At 39.6% G+C, this 18,289-nt stretch overlaps 1 protein-coding gene across 1 annotated transcript in view; it reads left to right on the top strand.

Moving 5' to 3' along the window:
* Positions 1 to 15,519, top strand: part of USP24 (ubiquitin specific peptidase 24) — a gene marked incomplete at its 5' end in the record, with an annotated part of 52,197 nt that extends 36,678 nt beyond the window's left edge. Inside the window, 18 exons of the mRNA XM_029085764.1 lie at positions 424 to 565; positions 1,191 to 1,341; positions 1,903 to 1,998; positions 2,659 to 2,762; positions 3,186 to 3,299; positions 4,068 to 4,164; positions 5,631 to 5,747; positions 6,413 to 6,505; positions 6,732 to 6,834; positions 7,739 to 7,860; positions 8,373 to 8,486; positions 8,752 to 8,817; positions 9,092 to 9,158; positions 12,110 to 12,188; positions 12,782 to 12,857; positions 13,968 to 14,054; positions 14,395 to 14,505; positions 14,668 to 15,519. Of these exons, the coding sequence (XP_028941597.1) occupies positions 424 to 565; positions 1,191 to 1,341; positions 1,903 to 1,998; positions 2,659 to 2,762; positions 3,186 to 3,299; positions 4,068 to 4,164; positions 5,631 to 5,747; positions 6,413 to 6,505; positions 6,732 to 6,834; positions 7,739 to 7,860; positions 8,373 to 8,486; positions 8,752 to 8,817; positions 9,092 to 9,158; positions 12,110 to 12,188; positions 12,782 to 12,857; positions 13,968 to 14,054; positions 14,395 to 14,505; positions 14,668 to 14,730 (1,802 nt within the window). The remainder of the gene's footprint in view (positions 1 to 423; positions 566 to 1,190; positions 1,342 to 1,902; positions 1,999 to 2,658; positions 2,763 to 3,185; positions 3,300 to 4,067; positions 4,165 to 5,630; positions 5,748 to 6,412; positions 6,506 to 6,731; positions 6,835 to 7,738; positions 7,861 to 8,372; positions 8,487 to 8,751; positions 8,818 to 9,091; positions 9,159 to 12,109; positions 12,189 to 12,781; positions 12,858 to 13,967; positions 14,055 to 14,394; positions 14,506 to 14,667) is intronic.
* Between the last annotated feature and the right edge of the window lie 2,770 nt (positions 15,520 to 18,289).

The following is an 18,289-nucleotide window of genomic DNA, read 5'->3' on the forward strand; positions in this document are numbered from 1 at the left end:
TGAGGGCTTGTGTTTACTGAAGGACATAACAGCTTACATACAGCTTAGTATTAATTGAACCATATTCACTGTTATCCAGCACTTTGTAGACTTAGTAGCCTAGTGAAAATGACTGTGCATAGAACATGGTGAGGCATCATATAGTTAAAGTTTTCAGTGCTTTAAGGAATTAATTCCAGACATGTTTCAACTTTTTTCATAATTCTGATAATTATTTTTTTTTTAAATACATGTTCTTTTTGCAAAAATATTTTAGAATTCAGATTTTCCTTATTCACTAACCGAGACTGATGTTTTGATCTGACAAATAACTTCATACTGCCACGGTGTATACTACTTGCACACCCAATTTCACTTCCCTGTAGGAATGAAAAAGGTACTAAGCCTTCAAAGGCCTTCATCGAATGCCTTTTCTCCCATCAGCTAACCCTTACCCTGATGTGCGTCGCCGCTACTGGAATGCCTACATGCTGTTTTACCAGAGAGTGTCTGATCAGAACTCTCCAGTCTTACCAAAGAAAAGTCGAGTGAGTGTCGTGCGTCAAGAAGCTGAGGACCTCTCATTGTAAGTTCCTATTGTGTCTGTAAAGGTTTCTCTTATGTTGATATCTAGTCCCTATCTCCGGAACTAAGAGCTGAGTAATTCCTGTTTGAAAACAAGTATGCTGACCCTTCTGTTGTGTTGTTTCGATTTTTAAGCTGCTTAATGAATAGTCTTTTATTGCTTTTATAATTTCCTCTTCCATACTGCTGTCACTATCGCAGTAAGAAACTCAAGCTGACTGACAGCCTCAAGAAGTATTTAGACTGTCATCTAAATTTTCCCTAAGATTATACTGGCTCTAATGATATTTTAAACTTGAACTGTAGATTTGTCATAGGATCACAAAACAAGGGGAAATGGGTTTAAGCTGAAAGAGGGCAGGTTTAGATTAGATATTAGGAAGAAGTTCTTCACTGTGAGGGTGGTCAGACACTGGCCCAGGTTGCCCAAGGAAGTTGTGGATGCCCCCTCCCTGGAATTGTTTAAGGCCAGGCTGGATGAGGCTTTGAGCAACCTGGTCTAGTGGAAGGTGTCCCTGCTGCTGGCAGGGGGGTTGGAACTGGATGATCTTTAAGGTCCCTTCCAATCCTAACCATTCTATGATTCTATGATTTCATTATTCACCTTGAGCTTCTATATATTTCAGATCTGCTCCATCTTCACCAGAAATTTCACCCCAGTCATCACCTCGACCCCACAGGCCCAACAGTGACCGCCTCTCCATTTTGACTAAGCTGGTTCGAAAAGGAGAAAAAAAGGGACTTTTTGTGGAGAAAATGCCTGTGCGGATATATCAGGTAGATAGAGCACTCTGAAAGAGCCAACTGAATCCTACTCATGTGAAATTTAAGGACATAGTGAGAGGAACACAGTAACTTTGAAGGTGGCCTTGAAGTGATTCCCGTCTTGAAAACAAAGCTAGAAAATAATTCTGGGTTCTGACATAAAGCTATTAATAAGCTCTTTAGTGATACATTATTTTAAGTTTTGCTGTCCCTTCTCACAAAATTGACCCGTCATTCTTTGCTTTGAAGAAACTGCAGGCAAAAGGATGTTCTCTTGGCTTTTTTTATTAAAAGCAAGCAAAAAATAGAACTTATCAGCAACTTTCTTTTCTCCTCATCTGTTCTATTGTGTTTTGTAGAAATTTAAAGTAGAAAATTACTGGTTGTATACAAATCTTCTGAGTCTCCTATATGTATTTTCCCCTCCACTGAAGTGGGATTCAAGCGTGAACAGAATAGGTCTGACATTGTTTTTTAAACACCACACATATTTACATAAAAGATGCAGTTTTAGTTAGAGAAATGTACTTTGAGAACATTTTAATCGTTTTTTGCCTTATTTTACTTTTACAGATGGTGAGAGATGAAAACTTGAAATTTATGAAGAACAGGGATGTATACAGTAGTGACTACTTCAGTTTTGTTCTGTCATTAGCTTCACTGAATGCTGTAAGTACCTAGATTTTAATCTTGAAGTATTTGGTAGAAATATTCTATGTTGGGTAGAAAGGGCCATGGAAGCTATTTGGATCACAACCAGGAAAACTGGAAGAGAAGGGTTGACATGATTTTGCTTTTCCAGCTGAGCAATTAATTGTCTCCAATAATTTTTCATGCTGATAACATCTGTCTCAAAGCAGACTCCAGCCTCCTGTTTTAGTAGTGGGAGAAATGTCACTGTGCCATAGTAAAATTTATGAAATAGCACACAGATTTTTTTTTTAATACTGCAAACTGAGCTCTAGAGGGACAAAAACTCCTCTCTGTATGGAAGATCCAAAAGTTGATGTTAGTCACCACAAAGTTGAGAGACTTTCACTGGAAATACAGTTTACTAATTAAGTTTTTCTAAATGGAATAGTAAGCAAACCATTTATTAAATTCACAGATCCAGTGGGCCTTACAGCACGTTTGTTCTTGTTTTAGCATGTTTGTTGACTAGCATAGTCACTACTGGAGACTGGCTTTAGCACAGAAAAAATGCTTTGTTTTATTTTTTACAAAGGAAGTAGGTTGAACACTTGAATAGAACATGTTGGTATGTTTAAGAGACAGCATATGTGCCGCAGGCATGCTTCTGATGAGAGGTAAATTTGACATTTCTTTCAGACTAAAGTAAAGCATCCTTATTATCCCTGCATGGCAAAGGTGAGCTTACAGCTGGCAGTCCAATTCCTCTTCCAAACCTATCTCCGAACCAAGAAGAAACTCAGGTAAGGCATTGTTCTGGGTACTCTATAACAACATACTCTGAGGTTTTCATGCTTGTCATACCTACAGCACCTTGAAATACTGCAGGTGGTATAGATGCTCACAGGAGTAGCAATACATTTCTGCTTTGCATTGGAATCCCATAGCAAATAAATCTGAGAGAGGAAGGAGGATTGTGAATAACCTAGCAGTTTGCTGCCTCTCCCAGCTCTCCACTGTTTTGGTAGTAGTGGATTTGTTATGGAAATGCTTTAATGGATTTAAAGTTGTTCCAAAATACTTCTCTAAGTGTTTTTGTCTTAAACCATCTAATGTATGTTCAATTAAAGTAAAAATTATTTCTATTTGCCAAACAAGAAACACAGCTTGGGTTTTGGAGGTGTTTTTTTCTCCCATTACTGACAGTTGTCCCCACTTTGTTGAAGGGCTGATACAGAAGAATGGATTGCCACCATAGATGCACTGCTCTCCAAAAGCATTGATGCTTGTCAGTGGTTGGTTGAATATTTCGTTGGGCCAGAGGGCCGGGAGCTTGTAAAGTAAGTACTGGTAACTGTCTTGGGTGTTTTGTGTCTCATATATGGATAAAGCTTCCTAATAACATGATCTGGCCTTTACTGATGTACTCCCAAAGAGCTGACTGCACATTCTTTAAATGGGCACTCTAGACAATCACTTAGGTTTTTATTTCTAGTATTTCCTCTTTTTGTGCAGCTTTCTGAGTAATTCTGAAAAGCTAATAAAATAATGCAGCATACATGGAGGAGGATACAGATGTTTAATTCAGTGGAGTGCCTTGGAATGTGTTTAAGTTTCTCTGGTCACTTCAAGTGGTGGGAAAGGAGAACATGGTGAAAGTGTTTGGGGTAAGGTGTAAGTTACACACTTAGCTGACAAAGATCACAGTTAAACTGGAAAGAATTTTTCTTGCTGAGCTCAAGATCAGCTAATAGTTGTTTTGAAAACACCTACGACAAATTCTTGGAGAACTGACACACCTGGAGAGCTATGTCAATGTAAATAAAAATTGTTCTTTGAAGTTGCATTGACAGAGAGGATCCTATGATAGCTTTTAGTTTTAGATTTTTTGTTACTTGAATGAATAAATATGAAGTAATATTATAGGCCTTACTAGTGACAAGCAGGATAGCAGGAAAGCGAGTTAAAGCTTATTCACAGAAGTACAGTACAAGAAAGATCTGGACTGTGACCCTTTTTAAAATAATAAACACCACACATTTAATCATAGTAACCATGTGTACATGTTGATTCCAGTTATCTTTGCAGCTTCACCTTTTATCTTCCAGGACTTTCCTCCTGGAATGCAGTGTGAGGGAGGTGCGAGTTGCTGTAGCCACCATTCTTGAAAAGACCCTCGACAGTGCCTTGCTTTATCAGGAGAAGGTTAGTGTCACCTCTCACCAATAATCCTGTTGGTTGTCTCTACCTAGTGGCTCTTTCTGTGTTTGCAGACAATGCTGTGTGATTTGTAAGTGACAAGGTGAAAAGCTCTTGTCTTGATTGTGCTTGTAGCTCTTCATTTCATGAATAGGTTAGTGCTTGTCTGTCCCTACCCTAGGAGATGACAACCTGCTGCTATAGTTCTCAGAATTTAAGTTCAAAGTATTACTTATAAACAATTCTACCTGATTTCAGCTTGTCTTATAAACTGGTACCACATATTTTTTTAATAGTTTGGAAACAGTGTTTTCTTAAGATTTATTATCTTTTTCTGATTCCAGATATCAACTTAATTTTAACTGGTTCTCCTTCCTCACTCAGTCAGAAGCCTATAGCAGTAGTAACTGAGTTACCTTGTTCCAGAGACCATAATTATGGTTATTGTTAAAGGTTTAATTTTCTATTAGAAAATCTTGGCAAGTGAGTTTGGGAAGTCCAGCTTTCTTACGTTTTGTTGACCTTGATATTAAAGAAAACCCAGCAGGAAATTTGTGAAAAAGGAGTCATTTGTAGAATGTTTGAGATTTACCTATTTCCCTTGGAATACCTGAACCAAATCATTTGTATTAAGAGAACTCAGACAGATGTGTTATCTTTGTTCTGGCCTGTTCTTGTAGGCTGTCAGTGGGGACTTTTAAATATCTTGTTTAGTCTGATAGAATTTTTTTAAATGACAGATTTTAATATTTGATGTGATGGAATGTTTCTGCTATCCAGTTTCTGGGATCTATCTATTCTTTTCCATCCCGTGTCATGGATGGCAGGCACTACTGTTGTATTGGCTTCTGTTAATAAAGTTTGTCATATTTAGAGGAAGGATTGCTATGAGATCCTACAAACTGAATACAGTAGTAGGGAATTGAATGTTTACAATGTAGTTTGATGATTTTTTTTACTTCCTGTTGGCTGTTAGTCGCTATTTGTTAGCTGAGCTGTAATACATTATCTCCCACACGTAGTTTGCCTTGATGCAAACTAACCACTAACATCACTTTTTGCATGGTTGAGTGTGATAGTACTTGAGACCTCAAGTGACAGTTTACTTCTAATCTGGTTTGTTCTGCATTGCTGTAATGACTGGAATATTTGAATATCAGTTCACTCTGAGGAGTAATTTGAATTGCTTTAAAAATATTGCAAATTTATGTAACTGCTGAGTTCCACCTCTTTGAGCAAGTTACATCCAGGCCAATGCTTTCATGACTGTCCTAGTTAATGCTGCAGAGTTCATTCAGAAGAGTTAAAAATGGGGAGGCTGCAATCCTCTGTTAGCTATAACTATTCATCACAGCAAGCATGTCTGACCATAAACATGATTTTGTTAACTATACCTTAATTCTGATATGTGAAACACTGTTTTTTAATCAGTAGACGACTCTTTACATTCAAATTAATAATTTTTTTCACAGTTAAAAAGTCTACATCAATTATTGGAGGTGCTACTTGCTCTACTGGATAAAGATGTACCTGAAAACTGTAAAAACTGTGCTCAGTACTTTTTGCTATTCAATAACTTTGTACAGAAGGTAAGAAGCCATTGCTTTTTCATGCTACTTTAGTTTCAAAGGACAACAGTAAAGCAGCTAGTCATCCATATTCATAGAAGGTTTTAAGCAGCAGAGTGGAACTTCTCCAGAACTTTTATTAGAGTATTCTTTTTTTTTCTTTTTTTGAAAAGTAAATTACTTTCAACACTGGATTAGGATAAAATCACACAAAAATGTATCCATAAAGTATAGCAATTAAAGATGTCATTTCCAGAGTCTGAATTTTGGGGTTTGTGTTTTGGGGTAGTGTTCTTGGCTGTTCTTAAAAAAAAAAAAAATAAAATAAAATAAAAATAAAAAATCCAGTGTTCAGGATTTTTGTCCTATGGGAAGCAGAATAATTGGCTGGACTGTACTGTTCACCCCAGTATAGTTTCTCTCTATTCCTAAGTTTTTTGTTGTTGTTGTAGTTGGTTTTTTTTATATGACACTTACTTTGCATATGCTGATTCTATTCCAGTTTATATAATGTGCTCTATATAATGAGACAGCTTTTTAAAGGTGTACCTTCCTGATCTGTGTGATTTTTATTTTTATTTTTTAGTAGAAAATGCAATGTTTAGCCTGTGCATTTTACTTTTGTTCTGTAGAGCACTAATTCTTTACCTGCACAGGAGTGTAACTTTTTATTGTTGTCTAAACAGCAGGGTATAAGGGCTAGCAGTCTTCTTCTCAGACACTCTGCTTTGAGGCACATGATCAACTTTCTCCTTGGTCCCAACCGGCAGAGTAACCAGGTAAAATTTACCTAACGTGTTGTGCTGTAGTTTGTCCGTCTGTGGTTAAATTATGGATAAATACTTTTCACATGGTAGGATAGCCTAATCCTTGGATTATTCTGTAAATTTCATACAAGTCTTAGTCTACCTATGTGTTGTTAGTGTGGAAATAGTTGTTTTGGTGGAAGTGAGCATCATGTTTTTGGTAATAATATTGTCAACAAATCTCATTTGGCTTAAGCAGAATCGCAGGTGGAGTTCAGCACAAGCACGTGAGTTTGGATATCTTCACAATACTGTAGCACTACTTGTTTTGCACTCTGACGTCTCCTCGCAAAGAAACGTTGGTAAGAATTGCGGTTTTGCCTTTTGGTGACTTTGCATTTCAATTATTTTGATGGGAATAACTTAATATCAGTGAGGAAGGTACAATAACTTTGAATTTAAGGCCATAATTAGCATATGTTCAATTACTTTTTATTTTGCTGTAAATATCCCAAGAGACTGTGGCAAACAGATAGTATTATGGGAACTCAAGAGGGGAGAAGTTTTGATATTAACATTATTGTGCCTTCTCCCCTCCTCCATATCCCTAAAAGGTCTTTCCTCGTGTAAGTGAATCGAGCTGTGTCATTGTTGGCTGAACAACAATGACAGCCTAACGGGCTGTATTTTGCTTAGATTTGTTATGCCTTTTGCTACTCTGAAGGGGAGTGTTTAGACTGAGCTGCTGAATAACAAGCAATGAAATACTCCCCTAGATATTTCTTAAAAGAGGCAGAAATATCCAAATAAAGATAATAAAGGCATAAGTTGAGATCTTCCATTTCCTGAAGGAGGAAATGTCTTTTTAAAAGAATAATTTTTAAAAAGAATTATTATTTTTAAAAGAATTAATTGTCTTTTAAAAAGAATAATTTGATTTCTGTCGAGGGTTAAAAGTTTCTGGAGTTGGTGGCAGTCAAAAATCATAAAGTAAAAGAAGGATGATAAGTTTTCTGAATATGATGAGTGTGCCACAGTGATTGGGAGTGAAACTAAAGTTCAAAGTACTGATAGTAAATATGAATTTACCGCTTTGACCTTCTTGCAGTTCGTTTGCCTGCGTTGTCACTAAAGTAAATGACATTTCAGTGTGATTAGATGAATGTCATTAGAGATTACACAATGCCAAATGAACAGCAGTGCCTTCAAGGTGTGTAGAACAAACAAAAATTTATTAGTGGATTGTTTTTGTATTTGCTGTTATAGCTCCTGGTCTCTTTAAGCAGCGTCCACCTCTAAGCATCACTACTTCAGGTCCACTTTTGACGCTCCATGAAGAAGTAGAAGCCTTGTTATTCCTGTCTGAAGGAAAACCCTACTTAATGGAGGTATCTGTTCTAAATCCTGCCCTGCTTGAACCAAAGAGCTGGTCTGATGTGATTTCTTTGAAGTATCTTTACATGAAAAACACTGAATATTAAAAAACCTCCAGCTGAGGAGGATGTTGTTATTTTGAGCCTACACAAGAAGGCACCTTTGGTTTCTTCTTGACCCCTTCTTATTCTAGGATATCCCTAAACTTAGGGGTCTGGTTTGAGAGTTTACAAAGTTAGCAAAGGCAGCTGAACACATCTTGCAAGCACCCATGCAGTCAGTTACCATGTCAGCCGGAGGTGCTAACTTGAACTGCTTTGACTAAGTGGATCATACTTGACCAGCCCCCTGGAGGTGGGCAGCAGGAGCTGAATGGAGTGCTGTGAGGGCAGGGGCTCAGCTCACTGGGCCATGCAGGTGCTGGGAGAAAATCTGCATCCTTCCTGGAAAAGTCTAACACTCTATTACAAACTTACTTAAAAATAATTGTATGGCTACATCTGAAATTGTTTGCACTTTCCTTTAGGTGATGTACGCGCTACGAGAGCTGACTGGATCTCTGTCGGTTCTCATTGAGATGGTGGTGTACTGCTGCTTTTGTAATGAGCACTTTTCCTTTACTGTGCTACTCTTCATTAAGGTAGGGAGATAATCAAGATAAGCTTTTTGCATAGGTGTTTCTTCTAGGTTTGGGTCATACTGTGTCTTGTGGGTTAGAATGGCACTGGGATCTGCAGAACAATCAGTACAGTTTGTTGGATGTAAGGGGGGTGCTGGTGGATTTGGGGTTCTGGGGGGGCTTTTACTGTTTTAAACAAATTTTCAAAAATCTATAAAGCTGTCTTGTAATTCTTTGCATCATCAACATATTTTACTATCTAAGTAACTATACTTTTTACACGCAGACTCAACTGGAAACTGCTCCACCTCATGAACTGAAAAACATATTCCAGCTGCTTCATGAGATACTGGTAGGTGAAGGCTGAAGACTTTTACAGGATAGATATCTGTATCAATGCATAATGAAAAAAGTCAGGACTGAATTGCCAGTATCAATATCCATCTTTTAATCCTTCAGTTTGGAGTTTTTGTTACTTTTTAAATTACTGTCTTGATAATCCGGTGATATATGACACTTCACAAGTCTTGTTTGTTTTCCACGTTGAGGTGGTTAAAACCATTCCATAGAACAGATGCAGATACCACACACAACTTACTTACCTTGATCTTTTTCTTTACCAACAGGTTATTGAAGACCCATTACAAGTAGAGCGCATCAAATTTGCCTTTGAAACTGAAAATGGATTAATAGGCAAGTAAGCCAGTGGGTGAACACTCCTGTCTCCTACTGACCCTTATGTTGGTGATGGTTCATATCATCTAGTTTCTAATCCTTCTGAACTATTTTCCTTCTCAGGGAATATGATTCAACACATTTGATTTAACCACCACTCCACCCCACTGCCCTCCATAAAATGCTCTAAGAAAATCCAAAATAAGCATTAGAATATTATAGTAACAGCAAACTGGAAGGGAATTTAACTGGGAAAAGTTAATTATCTCCAATAACAGCAGTCAGTGAAGAGTGGTACTTACGTACTTAAAAAGTGACATTAAGGAACCTTAATGAAGAGGTTGGCAAGAGATCTAATTTCTTTTAAAAAAGAAGCAGATCAGGGTGTATGTGTAATGTGGGGCAGGGGGAATTACCTTGCATTGACATAACAGAATAGCTCTATGAATCCTGTAACCTTAAAAGTTAATTTTTATTTCCTACATATCTCAAGAAATTGCCAATGTTTTTGTTTTGTCAGCGTCCTAATTACCATAAAAAGAAACTGGTTCAGCGTGGAAGGATGCTAATAATAACTGCAGGATAGCCTCGAAATCTGACAGGTGGCTCCCGTTTGTTGCTGCTCCTACAAAGTGTTGTCTCTCCATTTGATACAGAAAGCATTCAAAAGCAACAGAAAAGTCCCAGAAGTGATGAGAGCTTACTCCATGTGAATCAGAAGAGGCTTTGTGTGCGAAAGAAATGCGAGGATAGCCACATAATGCTCAAAGAGCACCTCTGATGAGTTAGTGCAGCTTGAGCATCTTGAGCTTGAGCATTGGTGAGGGTGACAGAGCACTGGAACAGGCTGCCCAGGGAGGTTGTGGAGTCTCCTTCTCTGGAGACATTCAAGACCCGTCTGGACGCCTTCCTGTGTGATCTCATTTAGGTTCCTGCTCTGGCAGGGGGATTGGACTAGTTGATCTTTTGAGGTCCCTTCCAATCCCTGACATTCTGTGATTCTGTGATCTCTTTCATAGCTGTTAATGAGAGGAGCTGCTTCAGATTGTGGCTTTCACCTTAAATTATTTTGGATTCTGTTTCAGTGAGAAGGAATATTTAGCTTTGTTCTTTATTTCTCTCTTATAATTCAGTGCTCTTCTGTTTAGTAGTTTCCATGTATGGCTGGTAGAAGATGATATGCTGCAGTGTAAGAGAATAGCCAAGTGGTTATTTTATTTCTGGGTAAATTGGTCTCACTTGAACCAATTCTATTCTGTAACTTGAGCAATACATGAGTCTTTTTCCTCTACAGAGGTGCAATTATTCACTTGTAGTTTTATCTTGGAGTTTCCTTGCAACAGCACTGAAGAGCATCCAGTCTCACTGCACGTGGACTGTGACCTATCCATCACATTGGCAAGTTTTACTCCAAGAAGGAAATTAGCAAATAATAGTTTTCTGTGGCCCTCAGTTGGGTGTTTATGTGTAATTTGTAGTACACCAGTGCTGTAACTTCAGTCATCTGCTGTACTTCAACGGTAGGAAAACTGACAATTTGCAGTTCCCCTGCAATTATTTGCCAACTTCAGAGCTGTCAGTACAGTGTTCTTCCCTGACTGCTATGGACAGAGCAACTGAGTAGCAAATCTGATTGTGGCAGCTCTGTGGAAATCTTTGTGCTTCTCAGTCAGAGAATTTTGTTAAAAGATGTGGGAATTCACAGTATAGAAAACTTCCTGGCCCTGGGGTTTTGCCCAAGTCTCCCATAGAAGAGTTTCATGGCTGTTGAATTCTGCCGTGCTTTTTTGTGTGAAGAAGCTTTAAACATTCTTCTAGCTTTACAAATTTTGATCCAGGTGGAAGTTGGTGATCTGGTACATTTATAGGGGTTTCAAACATTTTTTTTTTTCCTTCAGATAGGTGTAGCCATAACAACCCCAGGCTCCAGTATAGGTTGGGAAATGATCTGTTAGAGAGCAGTGCAGGGGAAAGGGATCTGGGAGTCCTGGTGGACAGCAGGATGACCATGAGCCAGCACTGTGCCCTTGTGGCCAGGAAGGCCAATGGCATCCTGGGGTGCATTAGAAGGGGTGTGGTTAGTAGGTCAAGAGAGGTTCTCCTCCCCCTCTACTCTGCCCTGGTGAGGCCACATCTGGAATATTGTGTCCAGTTCTGGGCCCCACAGTTCAGGAAGGACAGGGAACTGCTGGAGAGAGTCCAGCACAGAGCCACCAAGATGATGAAGGGAGTGGAGCATCTCCCTGCTGAGGAAGGGCTGAGGGAGCTGGGTCTCTTTAGCTTGGAGAAGAGGAGACTGAGGGGAGACCTAATTAATGTTTATAAATACGTAAAGGGAGAATGTCAGGAGGATGGAGCCAGGCTCTTCTCAGTGATGCCCAATGGTAGGACAAGGGGCAATGGGTGTGAGCTTGAACACAGGAGGTTCCGCTTAAACTTGAGAAGAAACTTCTTTACAGTGAGGAAGACAGAGCACTGGGACAGGCTGCCCAGGGAGGGTGTGGAGTCTCCTTCTCTGGAGACATTCAAAACCCACCTGGATGCCTTCCTGTGTGATCTCATTTAGGTTCCTGCTCCAGCAGGGGGATTGGACTAGTTGATCTTTTGAGGTCCCTTCCAATCCCTAATATTCTGTGATTCTGTGATTCACAGCAATTATCTAATATAGAATGGATTATAGGGGAAAAATAACTGCACTAGAAGAGGACTGTTTAAAATTCAGGTACCACATTTGAAAGAATTACTGCATTTTCACTTTGATCTATTTTGAATCCAATGGAGTTGTAGAAGTACTCAAAACTGCCAGTAGTACAGCAGTGTGTTTAACAACGAATACTCATGCTAGCATCTGTAGAAGTAACTTCTACCACCTAAGTTAGAATTTTAGCTTCATCTTTGTTATGTTTTCAGTCTGGCTGGTACCCAGAAATCTGAATTGTGTTTTTTAATCCCTGTGTTTCTCTCCACAGCCTTGATGCACCACAGCAACCACGTGGACAGCAGCCGTTGTTACCAGTGTGTCAAGTTCCTTGTTACTTTGGCTCAGAAGTGAGTAAAAGTGGTTTCAGAGTTTAACTCATCCCTACCTTAGGCCGCTCAGGGACTATTTAGGCAGCTACTCTTTCTACTTTTGATCAGCTTTATCTTTTGTTACTGTGATATAAGTGGTGCTCAAAGGTCTCGGTAGTACCTATGTCAATATGAAGTGAAATCTTTACTGATTAGCAGCTGAGATGGATTTCTCATATAACAACCGATGATTGCTGTTTATAAAGGCAAAGGTCAGCTACATTCTGTAGAGCAGGAGCCTAGCATTAAGACCAAGATGAATGTAAGGAAACTGTCCCAGATCTTTGAAATATTATGATTCCTAAATTCTCTTTGTCTAGAACTTGGCATATGTCCCAATAAAGCATAATTCTGATCTCTGTAGTAGACTACTTTGTGTAAACTTTGCTAAGGCCTTATTGTTCTTGCCAATTCAGTTACTAACAGGGCTGTACAGTTTAAGTCAGAGGTTGCAGTGGTAACAGTGCACACAGAGGGCAGCAGCACAAAGAGAGAGAAGTCTGGATTTTTTTTTTTTTAAGTTTGCCAGAATGCTTTGTTCGTGACTAATTAATATAATTTCAATTTCCAAGGTGCCCTACTGCAAAAGATTATTTCAAGGAGAATTCCCACCACTGGAGTTGGGCTGTGCAGTGGCTACAGAAAAAGGTAATTTGGCTGTAACTTTACAGAGAAACTGTCTCTTTGTTGACAATGAGAATTATAAAATCTCCATCCTCTATATGGCTCTCTGACATGACCCTAAAGACAAAATACGAGTGACTTCATTTTTTACAAGGACAGTTTGGATGCAGCTAAATCTGATGCATGCAAGAACTTCAGTAGGCCCCCACATGTTTCAGGCATAGATGTGTGTACAGTCAATAAAACCAAGTGTGAATGGTTGTAGTGATTATTCCTTGCTATGTGGGAAGCTTTCAGTGACCTTGTATTTGTGTTGGAAGATTTCACGTTTTTAAAAAAAGCAGTTTTCCTTTGGCTGTGTGTTGATGCAAGGGAATGCCTAAATGAGTGGATTCCTTAAAGAATCTTTGCAGTTTTGCACAAAACATAGCTGTTGGCAGATACAACTTCTTCCTCCCACGTGTAGTTTTGTTCTTCCTTCTAAACTTAACATAGGTTGGCCAATGTATCTTTAAACACTCCATGACACTTTGGAAACCTAAAGCTCAGCAAAATCGGACCAGGTTTGCTTACAGTCAAGCAGGACCATGCTCAGTCTCCCAGCTCTACATGTACAACACGACAGTATCCCAGCTGCAGGCTGAATTTCTGTCCTGACAGCTGCTGCCAGGCAGATGTTGGAGACATAAACTAGTAGTGTACTGAACCCTGGCATCAGAATTGGTGAGATGCTTGCACTGCAGCTGGCACAACTTGTTGCCACTCTTCTCTTGAAACACAGCGAACTGACAGGTCTGGACCATCCTGCTGCACCCATTTTTACTTTTGTACTGGCTCATGTAAACCCTGAATCCATGACTCTTCAGCTGGCACCCAGTAACATGCACACATGTACTGTTACCAAATAAAGACAGTTGGTTGCTAGTTTTCAGTTGAGGGGCAATAGCCTCTCTAACTGTTCTGCCTGCATTAAAAATGCACACCTGTCTATGCCCTAGATCTCCAGCTCATTGCCAAAGGCTTCAGGAAGCTTTTTCCAAACCTGTTAGTTCACCTGCCATCACAAGTGGATGAGCCTTCACACATGTAAAACTCTTTACAGCAATTTTATGGCTTTCTTGGCTTTTTGTGCAGATGTCTGAACATTATTGGGCTCCACAGAGTAACGTATCCAATGAAACATCAACTGCAAAAACCTTCCAGCGTACTATTTCAGCACAGGTATGTGTCAGTCTTGGGAGACGATGTTAAACTTGTTCTATTTCCTTTTTTACTTTTCAGTTAGCACCTTGGGTTTTGGGAACATTAGCATATTCCAGTGCACTTAAGACCCTTCTTCCTTTAGAAGCCCAGACCTTGTGGCTGTTCCTGAAAAAACTAACCCTTGAATGATATTAGTCAATGCCTCACAATTACCTGTGGTGACTCAGCTATCTCATTACAGCAGCTATATTGTTTCAAAATCAACTTGGAAAAAAGGAGGGTGGAAGGAGGGGGAAATATTATTAAATTAAGGTCTCACCATGGCCCCTGATGCTCTCTTGGACTGTTTCCAATTCAGGACACACTGGCCTATGCCACAGCCTTGCTGAATGAGAAAGATCAGTCAGGAAGCAGTAACGGGTCAGAAAGTAGTCCAGCCAACGAGAATGGAGAGAGACATCTGCAGCAGGTAACAATAAGGATGTGTTTCTCTTCTGTTGTGTTGCTCTGTTAGGCAGCTTGTTCCCGTGGCTCAGGTCAGAACCGTCACTGAATGTAGACACAATAATTGTGCGCTTACAAAAATAACGTGCCGTGTCTTTCTCTCCCCATCCCTTGTGTGTATTGAAAGGGCTCAGAGTCTCCTATGATGATTGGTGAGCCTAAAAGTGACCTTGATGATGTTGACCCGTAAAGGATACCTATGAACACAAGAACAGATCCACTCAAACATTTAATACCTGGTACCTACTGAAACTGGAGTCCCGTTGCTTATACTGTTAGAAGAGTCTGGAAGAGAAGTGGCTTTATAGGATCGGAGCCGTTGCCGGAGGAGGTTGTTTCCCTGAAAGCTAAAAGCATTTTTTTAGCCACAAAGGCTTCAGATCAATAAATGCTCTAGAAAACTGCATCTTCACCTGCAGTAGCTTATGACAGTCCAGACACCGAAAACACTTTGTCAAGAAGATTTTATCAAATACACAAACGCTAGTGGTTGAATTTTTATGTGAACATTAAATGAGTGAATGTAAAACTGTTGCTTTTCTGTGATGCTGCAAAAAAATTCTTTTGGTTTTTATACAGGAGGAAAAAAAAAAAAAAACAAAACCAGACTGCCCTTATGTATGGAGGGCAAATTTTTAATCTTTCTGATAATATTGAATAGGAATATTCAAATTTCTGTAAAGATGTGTGATGACTTACATTTCATTGTAAAATATTAGTTAAAGAATGGGTTTACATAAGGACTTCTGTATTTAATATGTCTCCCTGCTAATTTGTAAAGCTCTTTAGGAGAAGGATCAGCAAGATTGCTCTGTAAGGAGAGTGATCCCTTACAGAATGGTTTGGTCAAGGAGCTCTGGAATGGGTCGTCTTTTCTGGTACCCTTCTGAAAACCACAGGCAGTTGGGAAGGGCAATGAAAGAAAAGCTGTTGTTCTCTAGGCATGCAAGTGTTTATTATTAAAGGACGTTGGTGAATTTAAAAAAAAAAAAGAAGTTAATGAGTAGCTTAAAAGAAAAAAAGCACTTTAAGACAGAATTCTGTTGCAGTTTTACTCATTAAATATTTTTAACCTTTGGAGACATATTGAATAAAATGTAGTCTCAATCATGTGATCTGCAATCACTTGCTTATGCTTTGAAATTACTGAGAAAGTTGGTATTGGTTGTATATGTTGAATAATTCCTTGAGTGAGTTGAGGACACTGTTGTGCAGATTTTATAGCAATTTTAACACGGGGAAAGAATTATTTGACTTTGTATTTTCACTTGACTAGGCAACGTTTAAAATATCACAGCTCTTTTGATTTGCTCATAAACAACTGGAAACCAGTTGGGATGATTTGAGCACAGTTTTGTTTTCCATGTCAAGTGCAGTTCAGTGATTTCTAGCTCTGGTTACAAGCTTCTGTTGTGCCAACTAACTTCATCTTTTGTACATTTTTGCGTTTGTCACATTTTCTGCACTGCTTTTTGCCTTTATTTATGGATTCTGCCTTACTTTAAAAAGAAATTCTATAAACAAACATGCACAGAAATGGGGGACATCTTAAGGAGTGCCTGGGTACCTCCAGAGAATAGATAAATTTGCCAAGTTTAAAGGCACAACCAGCCAAAAAGTGCCTTTTTTTTTTCTTTTTTTTTTCCTTTTTACATACTGTTGCTGAAACAAGAAGCAGCAGACAGCTTTTCACATTGTTGTGCACTAATATTGAGATTAACCAGTCATTTCACTGTTGGAAGTAAACATCCGATCTGATTTCAGCTGTACAGCTTTATAACTTATTGCGGGTTAAGAGAGCCGTTGGCATAAACTGCGCGTGCAAAGAAGTAAGGGCGACACCGTAGTGAATCTCTCACTCTTTCTTTTCCAAACAATGTCTTCATAGACACATGGCAGAGTTAGCATTTTATAAATGTTTCTGATAATGTGCTGGGACATTTTAAATGTGATGTTTTAAATTAATTTTGAATAAATCATTTCTTACGGACACCCCTTCTTCCTTCCCCCATCCCTAATACTTTGTTAATGGGTCATAAATCATCACAAGAAGCCAGTACACAGCGGTGATGGTGATGGAAGAAGCTGGTGATCTATGTTCCTATGGGTTGGCACCACTTGTCACTTCAGGTTCCTGTTATTTCCTATGGAAACAACGTCCTCGATTACTGCAGGCCCAGAGAAGTGTTGATAAGAGAATTGCATCAGGATGGCTCATCACCACTGTATACTTGAAACCAATACAAACTTTTTCATGGTTCTGCTCACGCTTGTACAAAGTCAATGGTTATAATTTGCAATAAGATGAAACTTGGTCAATTATTTTTGTTTCCAGCTGCTGTCATTTGAACCTGCTGAAGATTATTTTTTGGAAAACAGAGTTCAACAAAACTAGTTTTTGTGTAAATTGTGATGCATTTCTATGTTGTAATTTTTACTGCCAATCTTTTTGGATGAAAATGTTTTTATACAGCTTACAAAATGTTCAGTGAGGAGCAGCCACAGCCTGCCTGTGAGCATTTGGGGAGATACTGTCTGATTAATAAATACGTAGACATTTGGCACTGGAAAAATAGGCAGTCTTGATGAACAGTCTTGGGATTCCTGGTCAATGGAATAAAGTTATTCCTTTCACAGAAAACTAGTGTAATCTTTAGACTGCACATACACTGCTACGCTCTTCTTGTTGATCCTCTTATCTTGAGACTTCTCAGGCCAGTCCTGCGGATGATAAGCTCTGAGAGGTTGCCCCGGTTGCCACTTTGGCTCCTGTCCAGAGTAAATCGAAGCAGCTGACTGGCCCTCGGAGCTGCATCGCTGTATGTCCTTATGCCATGGCATGTTCTGCTGCACTGGCAGGTTTGTATCCTTGTGCATTTTCTTCTCCTGACCCTCTTAGCAGAACAATTAACCCAGGCTACGCTTGCAGTCATGGATTAGACTGGCTTTTTTGTGTCAGATAGCCAGATGTGCAGACGATCTGGGCTTGAATTAATGCTGCCTTTGCTGCTGCTGCAAGGTCAGGAAGCACAGTGCTGGTGTTCCCCTGCTCGCCTCTCTGCCACCTTCGTAAGCAGAACTAGGAGCTACAGCCAGGGCTGGCGTCCCAACTCTGCCTTCCTGACAGGTGCCTTTGTCCTCTGTTCTAAGGACAAAGTCTCACATTTTGAGCACGACCCAGCCTGTGCTCTGCATGGGCAGCGCCAGTCCTGGGTATTGCAGTGTGCTGACAGGGCTGTCTGCAGCCTACCTGGGATCAACGCTGCTTTCTCCGGAGTGAGAGAGGCTTTTCTGCCTGCCCACATACAAGGTACTAAGCAAGGGCTAATCTTTTAATACTGTTTCCTTCCACCAGGCTTATGCACGCTTGATCTAAGCTATGTAAGCTGTTACCTGGCTTCTTGTGTGTGGAACGTGCTCACACTTTCTGCTGGGAGCCGGCGGGTGAGTGAGCAGCAGGATCTTCCCCTCTCGCAGGGAAGTCAGCAGAGGTGAAATACCTGATGCACGTTTTGAGAGGTTACAGCCTAGTAAGTTTGCTGAAAAATTACCAGCTGTGTCAAAGCTGTGCAGGAGCTCTCAGACTAATAGCCTATTTTCTTTTTCCTCTCCTCATGCAAAATTCAGATTATAGCTGATAAAACTAAGAGATGTAATTATACACATGTTATCTAATTACATGTTTAGATGAGGGTTGGGCTTTTGAAATCTGTAGGTGACAAGTTACAAGTAGTTTAAACCTTTCATGC

Source organism: Antrostomus carolinensis, unplaced genomic scaffold (assembly GCF_000700745.2).
Source record: "Antrostomus carolinensis isolate BGI_N321 unplaced genomic scaffold, ASM70074v2 scaffold9397, whole genome shotgun sequence".
Lineage (NCBI taxonomy): Eukaryota > Metazoa > Chordata > Aves > Caprimulgiformes > Caprimulgidae > Antrostomus > Antrostomus carolinensis.